This window comes from Ursus maritimus, unplaced genomic scaffold (genome assembly GCF_017311325.1).
Source record: "Ursus maritimus isolate PB19 unplaced genomic scaffold, ASM1731132v1 scaffold_19, whole genome shotgun sequence".
Lineage (NCBI taxonomy): Eukaryota > Metazoa > Chordata > Mammalia > Carnivora > Ursidae > Ursus > Ursus maritimus.
Genome location: NW_024424341.1, coordinates 44,757,122 through 44,772,061, shown reverse-complemented (window position 1 = coordinate 44,772,061; position 14,940 = coordinate 44,757,122). Strand labels below are relative to the sequence as shown.

The 14,940-nt window shown below is 56.9% G+C and overlaps 5 protein-coding genes across 13 annotated transcripts in view; 2 read left to right on the top strand and 3 right to left on the bottom strand.

Moving 5' to 3' along the window:
• IGFLR1 (IGF like family receptor 1) overlaps positions 1-974 on the bottom strand; it is a 1,951-nt gene extending 977 nt beyond the window's left edge. Inside the window, 3 exon segments of the mRNA XM_008712223.2 lie at positions 153-325; positions 328-339; positions 818-974. Coding sequence (XP_008710445.2) covers positions 153-325; positions 328-339; positions 818-974 — 342 coding nt within the window.
• U2AF1L4 (U2 small nuclear RNA auxiliary factor 1 like 4) lies at positions 901-4,112 on the bottom strand. Of its 8 annotated transcripts, none has more exons than XM_008712118.2 (9): positions 3,996-4,112; positions 3,762-3,849; positions 3,312-3,378; positions 3,180-3,229; positions 3,006-3,104; positions 2,697-2,830; positions 2,496-2,591; positions 1,749-2,387; positions 901-1,039 (listed from the first exon to the last, which is right to left on the bottom strand). In XM_008712118.2, the coding sequence occupies exons 1-8, from the start codon at positions 4,037-4,039 to the stop codon at positions 1,766-1,768; spliced, it is 1,200 nt and encodes a 399-aa protein (XP_008710340.1). In that variant the 5' UTR covers positions 4,040-4,112; the 3' UTR covers positions 901-1,039; positions 1,749-1,765. The 8 variants fall into 8 exon arrangements, 7 of the variants coding, with proteins under 7 accessions (XP_008710340.1, XP_040488784.1, XP_008710342.1 ...); XR_005835479.1 differs by having other exon boundaries at positions 902-1,039; positions 1,570-2,387; XM_040632850.1 differs by lacking the exon at positions 901-1,039 and having other exon boundaries at positions 1,871-2,142; positions 2,709-2,830; positions 3,996-4,111.
• A 76-nt stretch (positions 4,113-4,188) lies between these two features.
• PSENEN (presenilin enhancer, gamma-secretase subunit) lies at positions 4,189-5,612 on the top strand. 2 transcript variants are annotated; one of them, XM_008712126.2, is made up of 4 exons: positions 4,189-4,344; positions 4,477-4,633; positions 5,057-5,161; positions 5,329-5,612. In XM_008712126.2, the coding sequence occupies exons 2-4, from the start codon at positions 4,573-4,575 to the stop codon at positions 5,466-5,468; spliced, it is 306 nt and encodes a 101-aa protein (XP_008710348.1). In that variant the 5' UTR covers positions 4,189-4,344; positions 4,477-4,572; the 3' UTR covers positions 5,469-5,612. The 2 variants fall into 2 exon arrangements, with proteins under 2 accessions (XP_008710348.1, XP_008710347.1); XM_008712125.1 differs by lacking the exon at positions 4,189-4,344 and having other exon boundaries at positions 4,363-4,633.
• Positions 5,613-6,671: 1,059 nt separating this feature from the next.
• LIN37 (lin-37 DREAM MuvB core complex component) lies at positions 6,672-11,504 on the top strand. Its single transcript, XM_008712127.2, has 9 exons — positions 6,672-6,914; positions 9,367-9,442; positions 9,633-9,683; positions 9,975-10,004; positions 10,086-10,171; positions 10,257-10,423; positions 10,982-11,122; positions 11,211-11,284; positions 11,370-11,504. Exons 1-9 carry the CDS (start codon positions 6,881-6,883, stop codon positions 11,449-11,451), a joined length of 741 nt encoding a protein of 246 aa, XP_008710349.2. The 5' UTR covers positions 6,672-6,880; the 3' UTR covers positions 11,452-11,504.
• A 52-nt stretch (positions 11,505-11,556) lies between these two features.
• HSPB6 (heat shock protein family B (small) member 6) lies at positions 11,557-14,139 on the bottom strand. The gene is made up of 3 exons (XM_008712224.2): positions 13,833-14,139; positions 12,744-12,866; positions 11,557-12,634 (listed from the first exon to the last, which is right to left on the bottom strand). The coding sequence occupies exons 1-3, from the start codon at positions 14,028-14,030 to the stop codon at positions 12,464-12,466; spliced, it is 492 nt and encodes a 163-aa protein (XP_008710446.2). The 5' UTR covers positions 14,031-14,139; the 3' UTR covers positions 11,557-12,463.
• Between the last annotated feature and the right edge of the window lie 801 nt (positions 14,140-14,940).

Sequence of the window (14,940 nt, the reverse complement as noted above, 5' to 3'; positions counted from 1 at the left end):
CTTTCCTGCCCCCACCCTATTCTCTTCAGCGGGGCTACACCCCCTCCCTTGCTCCAGACCCCACCCATCTAATCCAAACCACGCCCTCCAGCCCCCGCTCCGTCTCCAACAAGCTGCACCCTATCCCAGGCCCTCCGGGGCCCGACCAGCACCTCTCTGCAGCGCCACTGTGTTCCGCCGCTCTGGCTCCCCGCGGGGGCAGGGGCCGTGGCTCCGGTGCCACAGGGGCTACATTGCTCCGCACTGTCGGGGTTGCACTGCCCAATAGGACACTCTTTGAAGGGGCGCGACACGTGATAGCCAGAGTCATTGAGCCCGCAGTTTCCGAAAACTCGAAGTCTGGTGGGAAACAGGGTCTTCACGTGCCGCCGCCCAGCCCCTCCTCTCCTGCACTAGCGACACCCTTTCCCCTTTGTCCTATCCCAGCAGGCCCCACCCCTTGTACTCTACTAACCCAACCTATCACCGACGTGCCCACCCTCCCCGCACTAGCCCTGCCAGTCTCGAGACCCTCTCTCCACAGGCCCCGCCCCCCCACTAACCCCATCCCGCTCTGGCACCAAGCCCCGCCCACCCTTCGGACAGTGCCGCGATCCCGCCTAACAGGCAACACCCCTTCGCCGTGGCCCTGAAGTAACCTGTACTAGCCCTTCCATCACAAGCTGAGCCCCACATCGTGTTATCTGCGTAAGGCCCGCTGCCCCTATCCCGAAGCAAGCCTCACAGGCAATAACCCACAGACTTCGTCCCTTCCCCTGCTCCTTATCACCCCCTGGCTCCGCCCCAACATATGCATACCCCTGTCCCCGCTCCTCACCCGGGCAGGGGGGCGGCCCAAAGCGCTGCAGGCAGCTGCCGCAGCACCGGTAATCAGGGTTCCAGTACTCGAGGCGCCCGCAGTGCTGGGAGGCCCCCAGAGGCGCCGCCTGGGCCAGGAGCAGCGCGGCAGTCAAGAGGAGGCATAGGGGCCTCATCCGGGCGGGTCTGCAGCCTGGGGGGCCGTGACCGCAGGACTTCCGACCACAGCGCCGCTGTCACACTTTCCAGAAAACCAGGGCAGAAGAAGGAAGCAGTGATGTGGGGGTATGAGATCCCCAGACCCCTTTGGAAGACGGGAATCTATCCCCAGCCCCTAGTCCAGCTCCTGGCTCATTATCAGAAGGGCCACCAAGGCCTCAAGATGGCTAGCATGTGGGGGTGAGATCCCCAGACCCCTTTGGAAGACGGGAATCTATCCCCTAGTCCAGCTCCTGGCTCATTATCAGAAGGGCCACCAAGGCCTCAAGATGGCTAGAATGAGGAGTCTGGAACCACAATGAGTGGATTTGTATCCCACCTCTGCCATCTTCCTTACCTCTTTTCTCATCCCTAAAACGGGGTAACAGCACCTGTCTCACAGGTTTATTGTGAAGAATTAAAATCATTACTTGAAGTAAAGTACTTAGAACAGCACCTGGCATATGGTAAGCTTAAGTATTAGCTATTTCCAACTCCCACCTCACGGCAGCTGGCATGGAGGACCCAGCCCTCAGCCTCTGGAGACTCCCACTCAACTCCCAGTAACCTTACCTCAGCTCCCTAACCCCAATCTCCTGCGGGCTGGGGATCCTCCAACCTGCCACAACCAGGTACCGCCCCCTTGAGAAGCCTGAGAGTGCTGAGGTTCCCAGCACAGAGGCTTCCCCACCCCAACCGGTCCCACTGAGGGGTTTCTACAGCCCTGGGCCCTGAGCCTGCTGCTCTCCCACCTGTTGTTGGAAGTTCTTCAGCAGAAGTTGTGGCCAGAGCCCAGCCCGCTTCCCCTTTTCGTCAGGAGATGTGGGGGTGGAAGGAAACTCCAGCCCACAGCTAGGCTCAAGCTAACAGGTTCTAAACCCTTAATACAGAACTTTATTAGGGGAGGGGTGGTAAGAGAAGGTCCCTGTTTTGAACAGATTACAGCATGGAGCCCCGGAGCCTGGGGAAGATGGAGCTGGGGGGTTAAGGGAGCTTTCAGGAGGGGTCCTGGCCAGGAACATTTATGCCTGTCAAGGGTGGAGGTCAAGGGAGCCAGGGTCTCAGAAGCGGCCATGCCGGTGGTCTGGGGAACGTCGTCGGTTTCTTTCTCGGGGACGGTGGCCAGTATGGGACCTCGGGGGTGACCTGGGGACAGGAGTGGAGAGATGAGGATTAGAGCTGTAAGGAGTGCTGCACAGTTCCCCAGGTCTGCCTCTCTGCTCTGGGATGGGGCAGGTAACCAGAGTTCCTGAGTGGTATCAGGACAGGTTCTCAGGGACTGATCTCCAGATTGGAGATCCAGACTGGTCTTGTGTTTGGGGCTTTGGAGTTCCAGCTGGTTTGGGGGTTGAGACTCAGGCGCTGGTCTTTGGATGGTGCTCAGAGCCAGTCTTGGGATACAAAAGAGAGACACTGTTATTGGGGCATAGGATCAGGTCCATCTCAGGGTATAAAGGCCTTAGGGTATGAGATGTCTTGACAAGCTAGTCCTGAGGTACCTGCGTCTGGGTCCCCGCCCATACAGCTGACGTCGGAGGTTCCGGGAGATGGGCCGCAGGTGCATGAAGTTACAGAAGCCACCGCGGGTACATTCCCTGGGTGGAGGATGGATGGATGGACGAGGCTGTTGTCAATGACAGCACCCCAACACACAGGAGTCTGGGACTCCAGGTGCCCACCCCACGCCCGTACTACCATACCCCATCTCATACTGCCGGCAGCATGACTCCCGGAAGTCGGTGACAGGAGACAGCTCAGCATGCACAGCCTGCCCGTTGAACCAGCGGTTATTGAGTTCAGCCACCGCCCGCTCTGCATCCTCCTCACGCCGAAACTGAGGGGAAAGTCGATCAGGGTCAGCAATCAAACTCAGAAGTCTTAGGGGATCGGTTAGCAGCTCTGGGCTGGGCTGGATTTAGTGATGGACTTCAAGCTGTGAGGCTTCCGTGGTGGCCATCAGGCACTGAAATGCCTCCACATCTAGGCTCTAATGTGGGGACAGCAGGCACCTTGACATAGACATTGCCCACGAGGTGGTCCCCCAGGTTGTCGCACACGTTCATCTCTTCAATCTCCCCGTACTTCTCCTGCAGCTCCGTGAACACCTCCTGCGGAAGACCAGGAGGAGCTCAGCTGAACTCCTGCTCCACAGGAAACTCAACCCATCCCTTGCCAATCCTCACCTCGAAGAAGTTATCATAGTGTTCTTGAACCTCCACGTCGCTCACGTGACCTGGAGGAGGGGGCAGGGTGAAATCAGGGGGTGGCCTGCTGGCGGCTGTCCGCCCTGCCCCCAAGACCGGTCCCTCACTCACAGTGCGATCCATCTGCGGTTTGGGCAGTGTTCTGTGGATTCCGGTACAGGTTGAGCAGCACTATGGTCTGAACAGAATTTAAAGGGGGCGGGGCCTGAGCGCATGCAAAGGGGTGAGGTGAGGTATGAAGGTTGGGGGTGAGACTTGGCAACAGAGAAGAAGTCTAAGCATCTTGAGTGCATCAGCGATGCTTGCCCCTAAGGAAACCAGAATAGACACCTAGCAGTCAGGGACAGCCCAGCGGTGTGATTTGTACGTACGGGGGCGTGGCCAAGTTCCTGGGAGAAGGGCCTGAAGGAGGGGGAGGAACCTGCAGAGGCCCGACAAGAAAAAAGCCGATGGTGGGGTGGGGCTTAGAAATCCGGAAAAGGCGGGACCTCGTGGTGATGGACAACAGAAGGGGAAACGGCCGGGAGGCGTTAACCCTCAAGGCTCCGTGCCGGGTCTCACCTGGCTGAAAGTCGGTTTGTTGTGAAGCCGGGAGCACCGGTCCCCGTGCCGGCAGGCCCCGATCTTAAAGTAAAAAGAGCAGTTAACCCTGGAAGAGGTGCAAAGACAGAGGTGAACCGAGGGCCGGGGAGGCTGGACACCCCAGAAACACCGCCCAACGCCTCCCAGCCACCAGGGAACCAAATGTTCCGGTCCCGGCCCCCGCAAGGGGCCACTCCCTGCGCCCGTTCTCACTTGTCCTTCTCAGTCCCGAATATCGAAGCTAAATATTCAGCCATTTTTACCCGAACCCTCCAACTCTGGCTGCTCTCACGTCATTTCCGTTCCTTAAGAGCATTGGGAAGTGTAGTTCGTCGCTGCCTCCCGACACAGCACGCGCTCAGAAACTGCCTACTGCGCTTGCGTGTTAGAGGCTTGAGCCCTCCCGGCAAAAATCATCGCCTGGAGTTCCCCGAAAGCGCATGCGTGCAGCGTTGCCGCATCCAAAAAGACTACAAACTCCAGAGATACTTGCGCTCTGTCGCGCAAACGTCCGGAGTTGAAAGTGGCAAAGGCTTCCAAGCGGAGGAAGTAGACGGCACCGGTGAGTTGGGGGCCGTTCGCGCACCCGAATAAACATGAAGAGCGTTCAACCCAGTCAGCTTGCTGGTGGGGGCCGGGGTACCCTTCTTTCAGCAAATCCACCCTTCAGTTTATCGGCGTTTTGTCGTAATAGGGGCGTGGTTGTTCGCGATCCCTGCATCTGTCATTTGGGGTCAAGGCTTGGCTCCTGCCCTACATACCCGCGGGACAACTCTGTCTCAGCGCAACTATGAACTTGGAGCGGGTGTCTAACGAGGAGAAGTTGAATCTGTGCCGGAAGTACTATCTGGGTAAGGGCCGGTTCCTAGGATCCCAACAGAGAAGGGACCGGACTAGAGCGCCTGAGGGAAGAGAGCCCGGGGGCCTGGATTCTTGAGTCTAAGGGATAAAGCGACTGGGGTTGCGGACTCCTGGGTCTGAGGGAAGGGCCTGGGACCTGAGGGAAGAGGAAGCTGGGGCCTCAGCTTCTGGGTCCCAAGAGACGGGAAGAGTTGGTCCGGACTTTGGGTCCTGAGGAAGAGATGAATGAGGAGTCAGATTTTGGGGCCCTAGGGAGGGGCCAGGATTTCTAAATCTCTGATAGCAGAGATTTCCATTTGAACTTGGGTATGGGAGAGGGCCTTCCGTCCTCTAGGTGGGAGTTGGGGGCGGGGGGAGGGGGGAGGATCGTCACTGCCTTACATTCCAGTTTGTTTGCTTTTTTTCTCTCTTAGGCGGATTTGCTTTCCTGCCTTTTCTCTGGTTGGTCAACATCTTCTGGTTCTTCCGAGAGGCCTTCCTTGTCCCAGCATACACGGAGCAGAGCCAAATCAAAGGCTGTGAGTCCAGGGCACAGATGAAGGGAAGCCATCAGGTGTTGGAAGGGAATGATGGAGGTTCCAGAATTCTGGTTCTCTGGGAGAGAAGAGAGGCCCAGCGGTTGGGTTGGGGAGAGACCAGAGAGCAGGTGGAGGCCAACTTTACCCATTCCTGTTCCCTTTTATAGATGTCTGGCGCTCAGCTGTGGGCTTCCTCTTCTGGGTGATTGTGCTCACCACCTGGATCACCATCTTCCAGATCTACCGGCCCCGTTGGGGCGCCCTTGGTGACTACCTCTCCTTCACCATACCCCTGGGTACTCCGTGATAGTTTCCTCTGCACAGGCCTGGGACCTTCTCATTCACCCAGGATGGGCTCCTCTACTCTAAGCTCACTCTCAAACCCCTAAGACTTTTTCCCATTTCCTGTGTTCTTTGCTGACATCCCCCAATAAAGGACTCTAATTCTCTATATTGACTTTATGGATCTTTTGGAGGTTGAAGCATAAAATGGTTTTTAATATTCAGAAATACGTATTGAATGCCCATTTTGTGCCAGGCTTAGTGCTTCGCACATTCTGTGCAATCCTTCATTCTTTGCACCCTCTGAAATAGGAACTTTCCTGCTCAGGAACCCTATTTTACAGATGCAGAACTAGGAAAGGAATAATGCTTGCACTGCTAGGGGCTTTTATCCTCTGCTGGTGTGTGAATTTGAAAACTGTACTTTCCCACTTGTTCTCAGTATTCTCATCAGAAATGTGGATATCAATGCTACCTCCTAGAATTTGTCTAAGCCAAACCATATGTGGTAAATGGAAGTTTCCCATTTTCTGAAGATGTCCGCAGCAATAGACATAGCCAAGAGCTTTATCAGAGAAGGCTTTCTTGACCATCTTATTTAAAATTTCAATCCCTACCTTGGTACTCCCTATGTGCCTTCAGGTTGTATCCTTTCTCATTTCATTTCATTTAAAATATTCCACTGTTTCTTGTAATCTTACATCCTCTAAAATATACGCTCTATTACGGCAAGAGCTTTTGTTTTGTTCAGTGCAGCGTCCCCAGTGCCTAGAAGAGTGCCGGGCACACTACTAAACATTTCCTAAATAAATGAGGTTGTGCCTGAAGAGAGATTAAGAGGTAGCTGGCACCTAGCGAGTGCTCAGTAAGATTGAACAGGCCTACCTCCAGACTTCTCTTCCTCAGGGACAAGAAGGTCTCCCACAGTTAAATAAACCCTGTCAATAGCTAAGTTGGTGTTACTCAAAGCTTCTAACACTACAAGTTCCAAGAAGCCTTGCGAAGCCCTCATCCTACATCACCCACCGTGCCACGCGCGGCGCAGGCGCCCTTACTCTGGCTGAGTCTCGGGAGCTGGAACTACACCTCCCAGGAAGCGCTCCGGGATGTCGTTGATTTGTTTCCGGAAACGGGGCCTCGAAAGGTGGGACTTAGACCTGGGAGCCGATGGAGGCAGCTGTCAATTGGTCAGGGACGAGATCGACGGTTGCACTGACAAATGGAAATAGGCAATTGCCAAAAGGGCCCGCCCACAGAAGGGAAAGTAGTGGAGGTGGCAGCAGCAGTAGCGGTCGCCGCCGGACACTGCTCACCGCGGAGGACTGGCTGCGCACAAAGCTTATCTTGACCTCTTCCCGTCTGCCTTCAGCCTTGATTTGTGACCCTGGGCTCTTCTGGGCTCCTCTGACCCAGCTAGCCACACCTCAGACCCAAACCATGTTCCCGGTGAAGGTGAAAGTGGAGAAATCAGGTGAGGACCCCGAGGTAGGGGGCTTTTAGGGGAGCACCGACCGAGCAGGGTACGGGAGTCCCGAAAGACAGGATTATCGCGATAAGACGGACCACGCGACTTCTTCCTGCCGCCCTTGTGACTATCGCCATGTCAGGCATGGAACGATTCTTGCCATCTTCATACCTTACCGGTTTGTGCTCTAGGTAGCGTTGAGATTGAATGGTGGTGGCTCAAACTGTGTGGTGCGGTAAGACATGGGGATCCCGAGCCGTGTGACTCTGAAAGGACTCTTCTTGGCTCTGCCTCAGTTTCCCTATTTCCAGCAGTGGTCAAGCATTGTGCTCAGCGCCTGAAGTACAAGGAAGCTTTTAATCCTGGCAGTCACTGTAGCCCAGTAATCCTAGGAAGTAGGAAACGTGGTGGATGGGGAAACCGACGCTGAGAGAGAGGAAGTCATTTTGAGTTGGGTCCAAGTTGATGGGAAACCAGGACTGGCACGTTGAGGGTGGTGAGAGAGGCATGGAATCCAGACCAGGGCGGGGAGTAAAATGATGTGTAGGGTGTTAGATGGTATAAGTGGTAATACAATGAAGCAGAACGTAAGATCTGACAAGACGAGGGAAAGGGCTATGAGGATAGGTGAGGGAACAGCAAATCAGACCAAGGAAATAGCTCTGAAGAGGCCCTGAGGTGGAAGACTCATCTGGCTTGTGCAAGGAGGAGCAGGGAGGCCAGTGTGGCTGGAGCAGAGGGAGTGCAGTGGGGAGCAGGAGGGAATGACAGATCCTGTGGGCCCAAGTTAGGACTTTAGCTTTTGCTCTGATGGAAATGGGGAGCCAAGGGCGAGTTTGGAGCTGAGGAGTGAGTTACTAAAATGAGTTTAGTGAGTTACTAAAAATGCCCCCCAAATGCCAAAAAAAAACTTGGGTCAGAGAGTAAAAGCCTGGCCACAAATGATGGTTGGGGGGGCAGGGGTAGGCAGGGTCATGGGAGCCTGTGAACATTGGGCCAAAGAGCTCAGTCCTGGGGCTCTTCAGAGTTGTGGAGTGTTCTAAGCCGGAGAGCGTTGGTTTGGTTTTCTGGCCACCTTGTGAAGGGTAGATCAGAGGAGGAGATTGAGTCTGGGAGTCCAGGAGAAGGAAGGGAGAGGACCGGGGTAGGGAGGAGGTAGGTGGAGAGACACTCAGGAGGCCAAGTGGACAGGCCATGGGGTTGGTGAGCTGCGGTGCGGGAGGGTAAGAGGGACTGGGGGACATTGGGGCTACCCCCGAAGTGGGGGCCCAGGAAAAGGGGTAAAGTTTAGAGAGGCACTGAGGCTAGTGTGGGACCCAGTAGATGGTAGGGGCCTAGGGGATGTCCAGGGAAAGGTATCTAGGAGACCATGGGATCCCAAGGTCTAAGGTTCAGGAAAGAAGCAGGAGCTAGGGAAAGAGATGTGGGTATGATCTATACCTTGGCTCCTGCCCAGGGCTCTTTGCTAGAATCTTAGCTGCCCTTAAGCCCTTCCCCCCACCCTGTCTCTCCTCAGTGATGTTGGGAATCCCTGTGTCTCCCCATCCAAGGGCTGGTAAAGCATGTCCCCAGGTATCCTTCCAGGCTTTGAGCACTGGGCCAGAGTGAAGCTAGGTAGTGGTTGGAAGAGGAGAGCAAACGCCCCACAAGGGCAAGAGGAGAATATTTATAATATCACATCCTTAAGTTTTATGATGAGGGGAAGTAAACACACAGGCTGACAGAGCCAGGAATACAGGAAGCTGGGCCCAGATATCATTTCCTGACGGGGGAGGGGGGAGCCAAAAATGGATATTTTAGGTGCAATCTCCGAATTATTAAATGTTTTCCATTCAGATTTAGTTGAGATTTAAAATAACACCACTGCTTCAGCCAAACAAAGCACATCTGGGGGCTAGATTCTGCACCCAGTTTGAGTCTCTGCCTTATAATGTCAGCTGTGGAGCCAGATGGCCTGTGTGCAAATCCTCAGCCCTGCAATTTCTTCGCTGTGTGACTTTGAGCAAGTAGCCTAACTTCTCTGTGCCTCCGTTTCATCATACATAAGATGGGGATAATCATATCTACCTGTCAGAGTTATTGTGAAAATGTAACGGGGTTAACGTGTGTGATGTGCTTGGAACAATTCTTGGCACATAAAAGTACTCTGTACAACTTACTGTTAATGCATGCTGCTAAGAGATTCACATACATCATAGGTTTACTTAAACCTCAAAACAGTCCTTGCAGATAGGTATCATTGGGAGACCTAGTTTCAAGATGAGGAAACAGGCTAGGTGAGGTAAGGTGGCTTGCCTGTGGTCACACACGAGCATGTGGGACAGCCCTGGAACCCAGCACTCTTGCTCAGTTGTCCTTGCCCACTGCATTCTCTCAGCATACCTGGCCCCTGGCCCAGTTGGCTGCCCACCTGCCTTGGGCCTGGGAACTGAGTCCTGCTCGGTATCTTCTTCCCCAGAGTTGGAGATGGCCAAGGCCCGGAACCAACTTGATGCTGTTTTGCAATGTCTGCTGGAGAAGAGCCACATGGACAGGTTGGGACCTGGCCAGGCACGGGTCGCAGGGGGTTGGGGGTCCTGGCAAGTTGGACCCTCCAGTCCTGGGCGGATCTGGGTGGGACCCCAGAGGCTGGATTAGGGAGCAAGGATCCCAGTGGACAAGCCACTCAGCACCTTCCCACTCGGCTCTGGGAACCCCAAGCCCATAGTTCTCTTCTGCTACCAGGGAGCGTCTGGAGGAGGAAGCTGGGAAAACCCCCTCGGACACCCACAACAAGTAAGTTTCGTGGATGGGATCTGGATCTGAGCATTTGTGATGGACAACTTCCTCCCTCATCCAAGCCCTGACCACCGTTCTCCGTGCTTCCTCCACCGTAGTCCTCCACCCTGCATGTACAGAGACTCTGTGGCAGCAGAAGCTTAGGTTCCCTCATGGTTGCCACCTACAGCCCCGGAGGCGTGAGCGGGACTCAGGGTCTAAGGGGTTGGTGGGGTCCACGTAAACATCTCAGGATCCCCAGGGGCGCCCTCGAGGGCCAGTCTGCTGACACCTTGTCTCTCCCCACAGGGATTGTTCTGTTGCAGCCACTGGCAAACGGTAAGGTGGCAGGGGCCCCAGCCGACTGACGAGAAGTTCCCAACCCCCACCCTGGTCCTGATGTTCTCCTGCCCCACACAGGCCATCCGCCCGCTTCCCCCACCAGCGAAGGAAGAAGAGGAGGGAGATGGATGACGGGCTGGCTGAGGGAGGGCCACAGCGATCCAGTGAGTAGGCAGTGGCCGGAGAGGGCAGGCGGTGACAGGGAGCTGTGTGAGGTTGTTCACACACCTTCCCCTCCTGTTACCCTAGACACGTATGTGATCAAGCTGTTTGACCGGAGTGTGGACTTGGCTCAGTTCAGTGAGAACACGCCCCTGTACCCAATCTGCCGAGCCTGGATGCGCAACAGCCCCTCCGTGCGCGAGCGTGAACGCTCACCCAGCTCACCACTGCCCCCACTGCCTGAAGATGAGGAGGTTGGATGTGGGGTGGGCCCCCCTCCCAGCAGCCAGTGGGTAGATGGTTAGAGGTGTTCTCTCCCAAAGCTGGTGGGATAGATGCGCACAGGTCTCCGTGTCCCACAGTGATTTCTCGATCCGGTGAGGCACACGGATGTGAACCCTTTGGCCAAGGGTATGGATGGAACCCCTTAAAGTAGACAGACATGACTACCTGGCCTGAGAGGGAGAGGGGACAGGGTTTCCTTGGGCAGGTAGATGTGAACTCCAAGATCAGAGGTCCCCAAAAGCTGGGGGGCTTGACAGAGATCCTTACTGCAAACAGGTGCAGCCACCTGGCCTAGGGGAGCAGATGGGGGTTACTGGGCTGGGTAGGAGTGATTGGGGGTCCCTGGGCTGGACAGAATACAGGCAGGGATCCCTGGAGCAGACCTTTCTTTGGCATGGCTCTTAAGACAGTCCCTGGTGAAACCCTCCTGTCTGCTGTCACTGGGAAAGGCAGGAGGGGTGAAGTGTGTACTGCTGGCCCTCTTCTCAAACTCTCTTGGGCCTGGTGTGGGGCCCTTGCGTCCGCAGAGTTCAGAGGTCACCAACAGCAAGAGTCGTGATGTGTACAAGCTGCCTCCACCCACAGCCCCTGGGCCACTTGGAGATGCTTGCAGATCCCGAATTCCATCCCCCCTGCAGCCTGAGACGCAGGGTACCCCTGAGGATGAGGTGGGTATGCAGGCTGGCCCAGGGCTATGAGGCATATGGTACGGGGCTTGGGCATGGCCAACCCAGCCTGGCCTCTCTGTCCACGCAGCCCTCCGAGCCTGAGCCCTCACCATCCACACTCATCTACCGCAACATGCAGCGTTGGAAACGCATCCGCCAGAGGTGAGCGTCCCCAAACCTGTTCGTACCCCTATGGCTTCTTCCCCAACTGCTGAGTCTTCCCTCTGCTTCTCTACCCCCACCACAGGTGGAAGGAGGCATCTCATCGGAATCAGCTTCGGTACTCAGAAAGCATGAAGATCCTACGGGAGATGTATGAGCGACAGTGATGTTCCCCTGCCCCCCCACATCCCCCCAATAAACATTCCCCTCCTTCACACCAGCCTCTGCTTGCTCCAGCCCATATTTCCTGGCCCAGACATAAAGCAGTTGGCACGGCTTTAGCACATTTATTGGGGGAACGGATGAGGGGATGGGTGGCAGGAAATTCAAGGAGGGAGGAGGACTGTGGGGTACCAAAGCAAAAGTGGCTGCTTGGTTGAATCTTGGAGAATGAGGGGAGGTATGTGAAAGGTGGGTCACGTGGGATATGTGGTTGGAGATTTGGGGATTAAGACAGAATGGGGGGGGGTTCTGGTTAGAGTTGGGGGTGGGGCTTAGGATATCCGTGCAGAGTCTGGGGAGATGCGATGGGTATCTGTGCAGTCTGAGGTTGAGGGTCCTGCTAGGCCCGGAATAGATGTCCAAGGGTGGGGGGTCAGAAAAGGGGTTTAGGAGTCAGGGAGAGGGGTGCTGGGGTTTCAAGTCACAAGATGGGGGGGGAGTAGATTGTCAGTTGGGATGAGGGGAAGGATCCAGAATCTTGAGAACCAGGCCTTGGATGGTCTGGGATGTTTGAGGGGTGGAGAGGGATTATGCTTGACTGGCCTAGGGTGGAGGCAGGGCTGTCCACACCATAATCTAGTGTTAGAGGGGGAAGAAGATTAAAATGGGATGTGGGCATGTTTTAATAGATGAGTCAGAAGGAAGCAGAGGAGGGAGTTTTGAGTGGGTTTATATGCCAAGAAAGGGGTCAGTGGGGCCGGGAGACTGTAGGCTGAATTGTCCGCGGAGGGCCTGGAAGCTAGGAAGGTGTCAGGAGTTTGAAAGCTGGAGGGGGTGTGAGAACGAGAGTGTCAGTGGAATGGTCTATGTTACCAGGGCAGTCTACGTGGGAAAGGTCAGGGTAGGATCCCAGATTGGGTGGGTGGTTTTGGCGCGCTCGGGACATCTGGCTGGGCGGAGTCAGGTCGGCTTTAAAAGAGGGGGCCTGAGGCGGCTCCCGGGGTTCAGGCATGACGCCTACTTGGCAGCAGCCTGCGGCTGCGACAGTGGAGCCTGGGGCGTTGCGGGTGCGGCCTGGATGGACAGGACGCCCTCAGGGGACAGCGCGGACGTCACGGCAGCAGGGTCCACGCCAGACGGCAAGCGGTAGCGGCGGTGGAACTCGCGCGCGATGTATCCGTGTTCATCCTGGAGAGAGAGATTTGAGTGGCTCCGCCCTTTCCCTATGGATGCCCCGCCCCAACGGCCTGCGGGTCCCGCCCACGCGTTCTGGCCCCACCCCTGCCAGCGGGCTCACCGGGCGCTCCTCGTGGCGCGCATGCACCTCCACGTGGTCGCCAACCACCTTGACGGCGATTTCCTCTGGGGAAAAGTGCTTCACGTCCAGCAGCACCGAGAAATGCCCGGGTTCTGCCGGGACCTAAGCACAGCCCGATCGTCATCAGAGGGGCGAGGCTCCCAGGACCCAGCAAGGCCCCTTCCCCGTCGGTTCCGGCGCTGCCCCCGTCCCAGGCCTCCGGAACTGGGCAGTCCCCTTTCCTAATCGTAGATCCAGAGGATCTCTTCACCCAGAATAACTGGGCTCATCCCTCCCTCTGTAATCACTGAGATTCTCTCATCCAGAGTGATGAGACCCCCTTCCCCTGCAAGGTCAGTGACCTCCACTCTCACAGGCCTGGCCCCTCCCCCAGTGTCAGAGCGTCCTTTGGACACTGAGTCCCCAGCCCCCTATCCCTCAGAACCCCTGGTGCCCTTACTGCACACCGTCCCCCCCACCCCGAAATTGCCAAGATGCCTCTTCCCCCAGCTTCCAGAGTCGTCTTTTTACCCTCCCACTGGAGTCACGGGGCCGCTTATGCCCTCAACAGTTACCAGTATTCTCCCCCTACTTCTCAGAGTGTCCAGGCCCCCCTTTCTCAAGTCACAGGACCCTTCCTCCCCTCTGTTTCTCCAGAAGACATAGGGTCGCCACATTTCGTCTCCAAACTCTTCCCCGAGAATGACAAAACTTTCCCTTCCCTCAGGAGTCCCTGGGAACCCCATGCCCTTCAGAATAACTGAGCGCCCTCTTTCCCCCAGATTTCCTGGGTCACCAGCCTCCTTCAGACTCCCCAACGCTCGCCTCAGAGTGACGGCCCCACCCTATCCGTGACTCAGCCATTTCGGAGCCGAGACCCTCCTCAGACCGGCAGGGACCTCCCAGCCCCTTCGGTAATCCAGCCCTGAGATTCCATACTCAGCGAACTCTGGAACCCCCTCTGAGTGGCCGGACTCTCCCCCCGCTCAAAGTCGGGGGACATTCCTCACCACCGCCCCCCACCCCGGGATGACCGGGGCCCCAAGCCTTGCAAGTGGTCGAGTTACCGCCCTCCCCCAGGCCTGGCACCTGGGCGGTAGGCAGCGCCACGCTGGGTGCGCGCAGGTAGTAGGGGGCCAGTGTGGCGGGGCAGAGCGCAGCCAGCTCGGCCTCCAGCAGCCCCTCGCCGAAGCGCTGGTCGAAGAGGCGCCCGGGCGCCGAAAGCCCGGGCAACGGGGCCGAGGCGCGGCGCAGCCAAGACGGCTGCACGGGCACGGGGATCTCCATCCTGCTTCGCCGCCGCCGCCGCCTCCCCTAGGCTCCGCAGTGCCCCTGCGTGCGCCGCAGCCGCTCTTATAGTACGCCTTGTGTCCGCCCCTCGGCGGGCCGCCCGGGGACATTGGGACCACGGCCAGCCCCGGCCATTAATAGAGCCTTATTTAGAAAGCCCAACAATGACTTGGCCATTTACTAAGTGCCTGCTGGATGCCGGAGAGGTGATGCCCCGATTTCCCAAAGGGGAAACTAAGGCTGAGGAGGCGAAGCCTTGCCGAGTGGGTAGGACGACGCAGCATTTGGGACCCAGGGCCCGAAAACCCCACCGCAGAGTTCGCAGTCCCTTAATCCACCCCCGCCCCGCAGGCAGCTCTGGGGATGACGCAGATGGCGGTCTTAGGAGCAGAGTCTTGGGTACAGGGAATGTGGTAGCCGGCCAGGCTGTCAGGAGGACACAGAACAGACCCTACTTCCATCTCAGCAGGGCCCTGAGCCCAGCCCCCCGGCAAGCCGGGCCTAATTCTGGGCCTCTGACTCAGCCTCGGGTGCGCAGGGTAGCGCGGTCTGCCAGGTGAGCAGCAGCCAGAGGGCGCGGGCACGAACAGTCCAGGCTGGCCCCCCAGGGGCCGCGCGTCGGACCCGAAATAGCTCGTTTTGATCCCACCACCTCGGCTGGGAGCCCAGGCCTGGCACTTAGAGCAACCAGCTGCTCCTGCAGCAAGACGGAAGTGGTTAATGACTCCGCGGGACCCGTTGGCTGGCCCGACTGATGGAGGGGGCGGCGGTTAGAGAGGGGACGGACTCCCCGATTGCCCTGCAACGCGAAAAGCGGCCGTTACATTGGAGTCCCGACAAGATTTCTGCAGCAAAAGGGGGAGTGGCTATAAGTCACTGCAGGAAAGCGAGAGTACTTTATGACCCC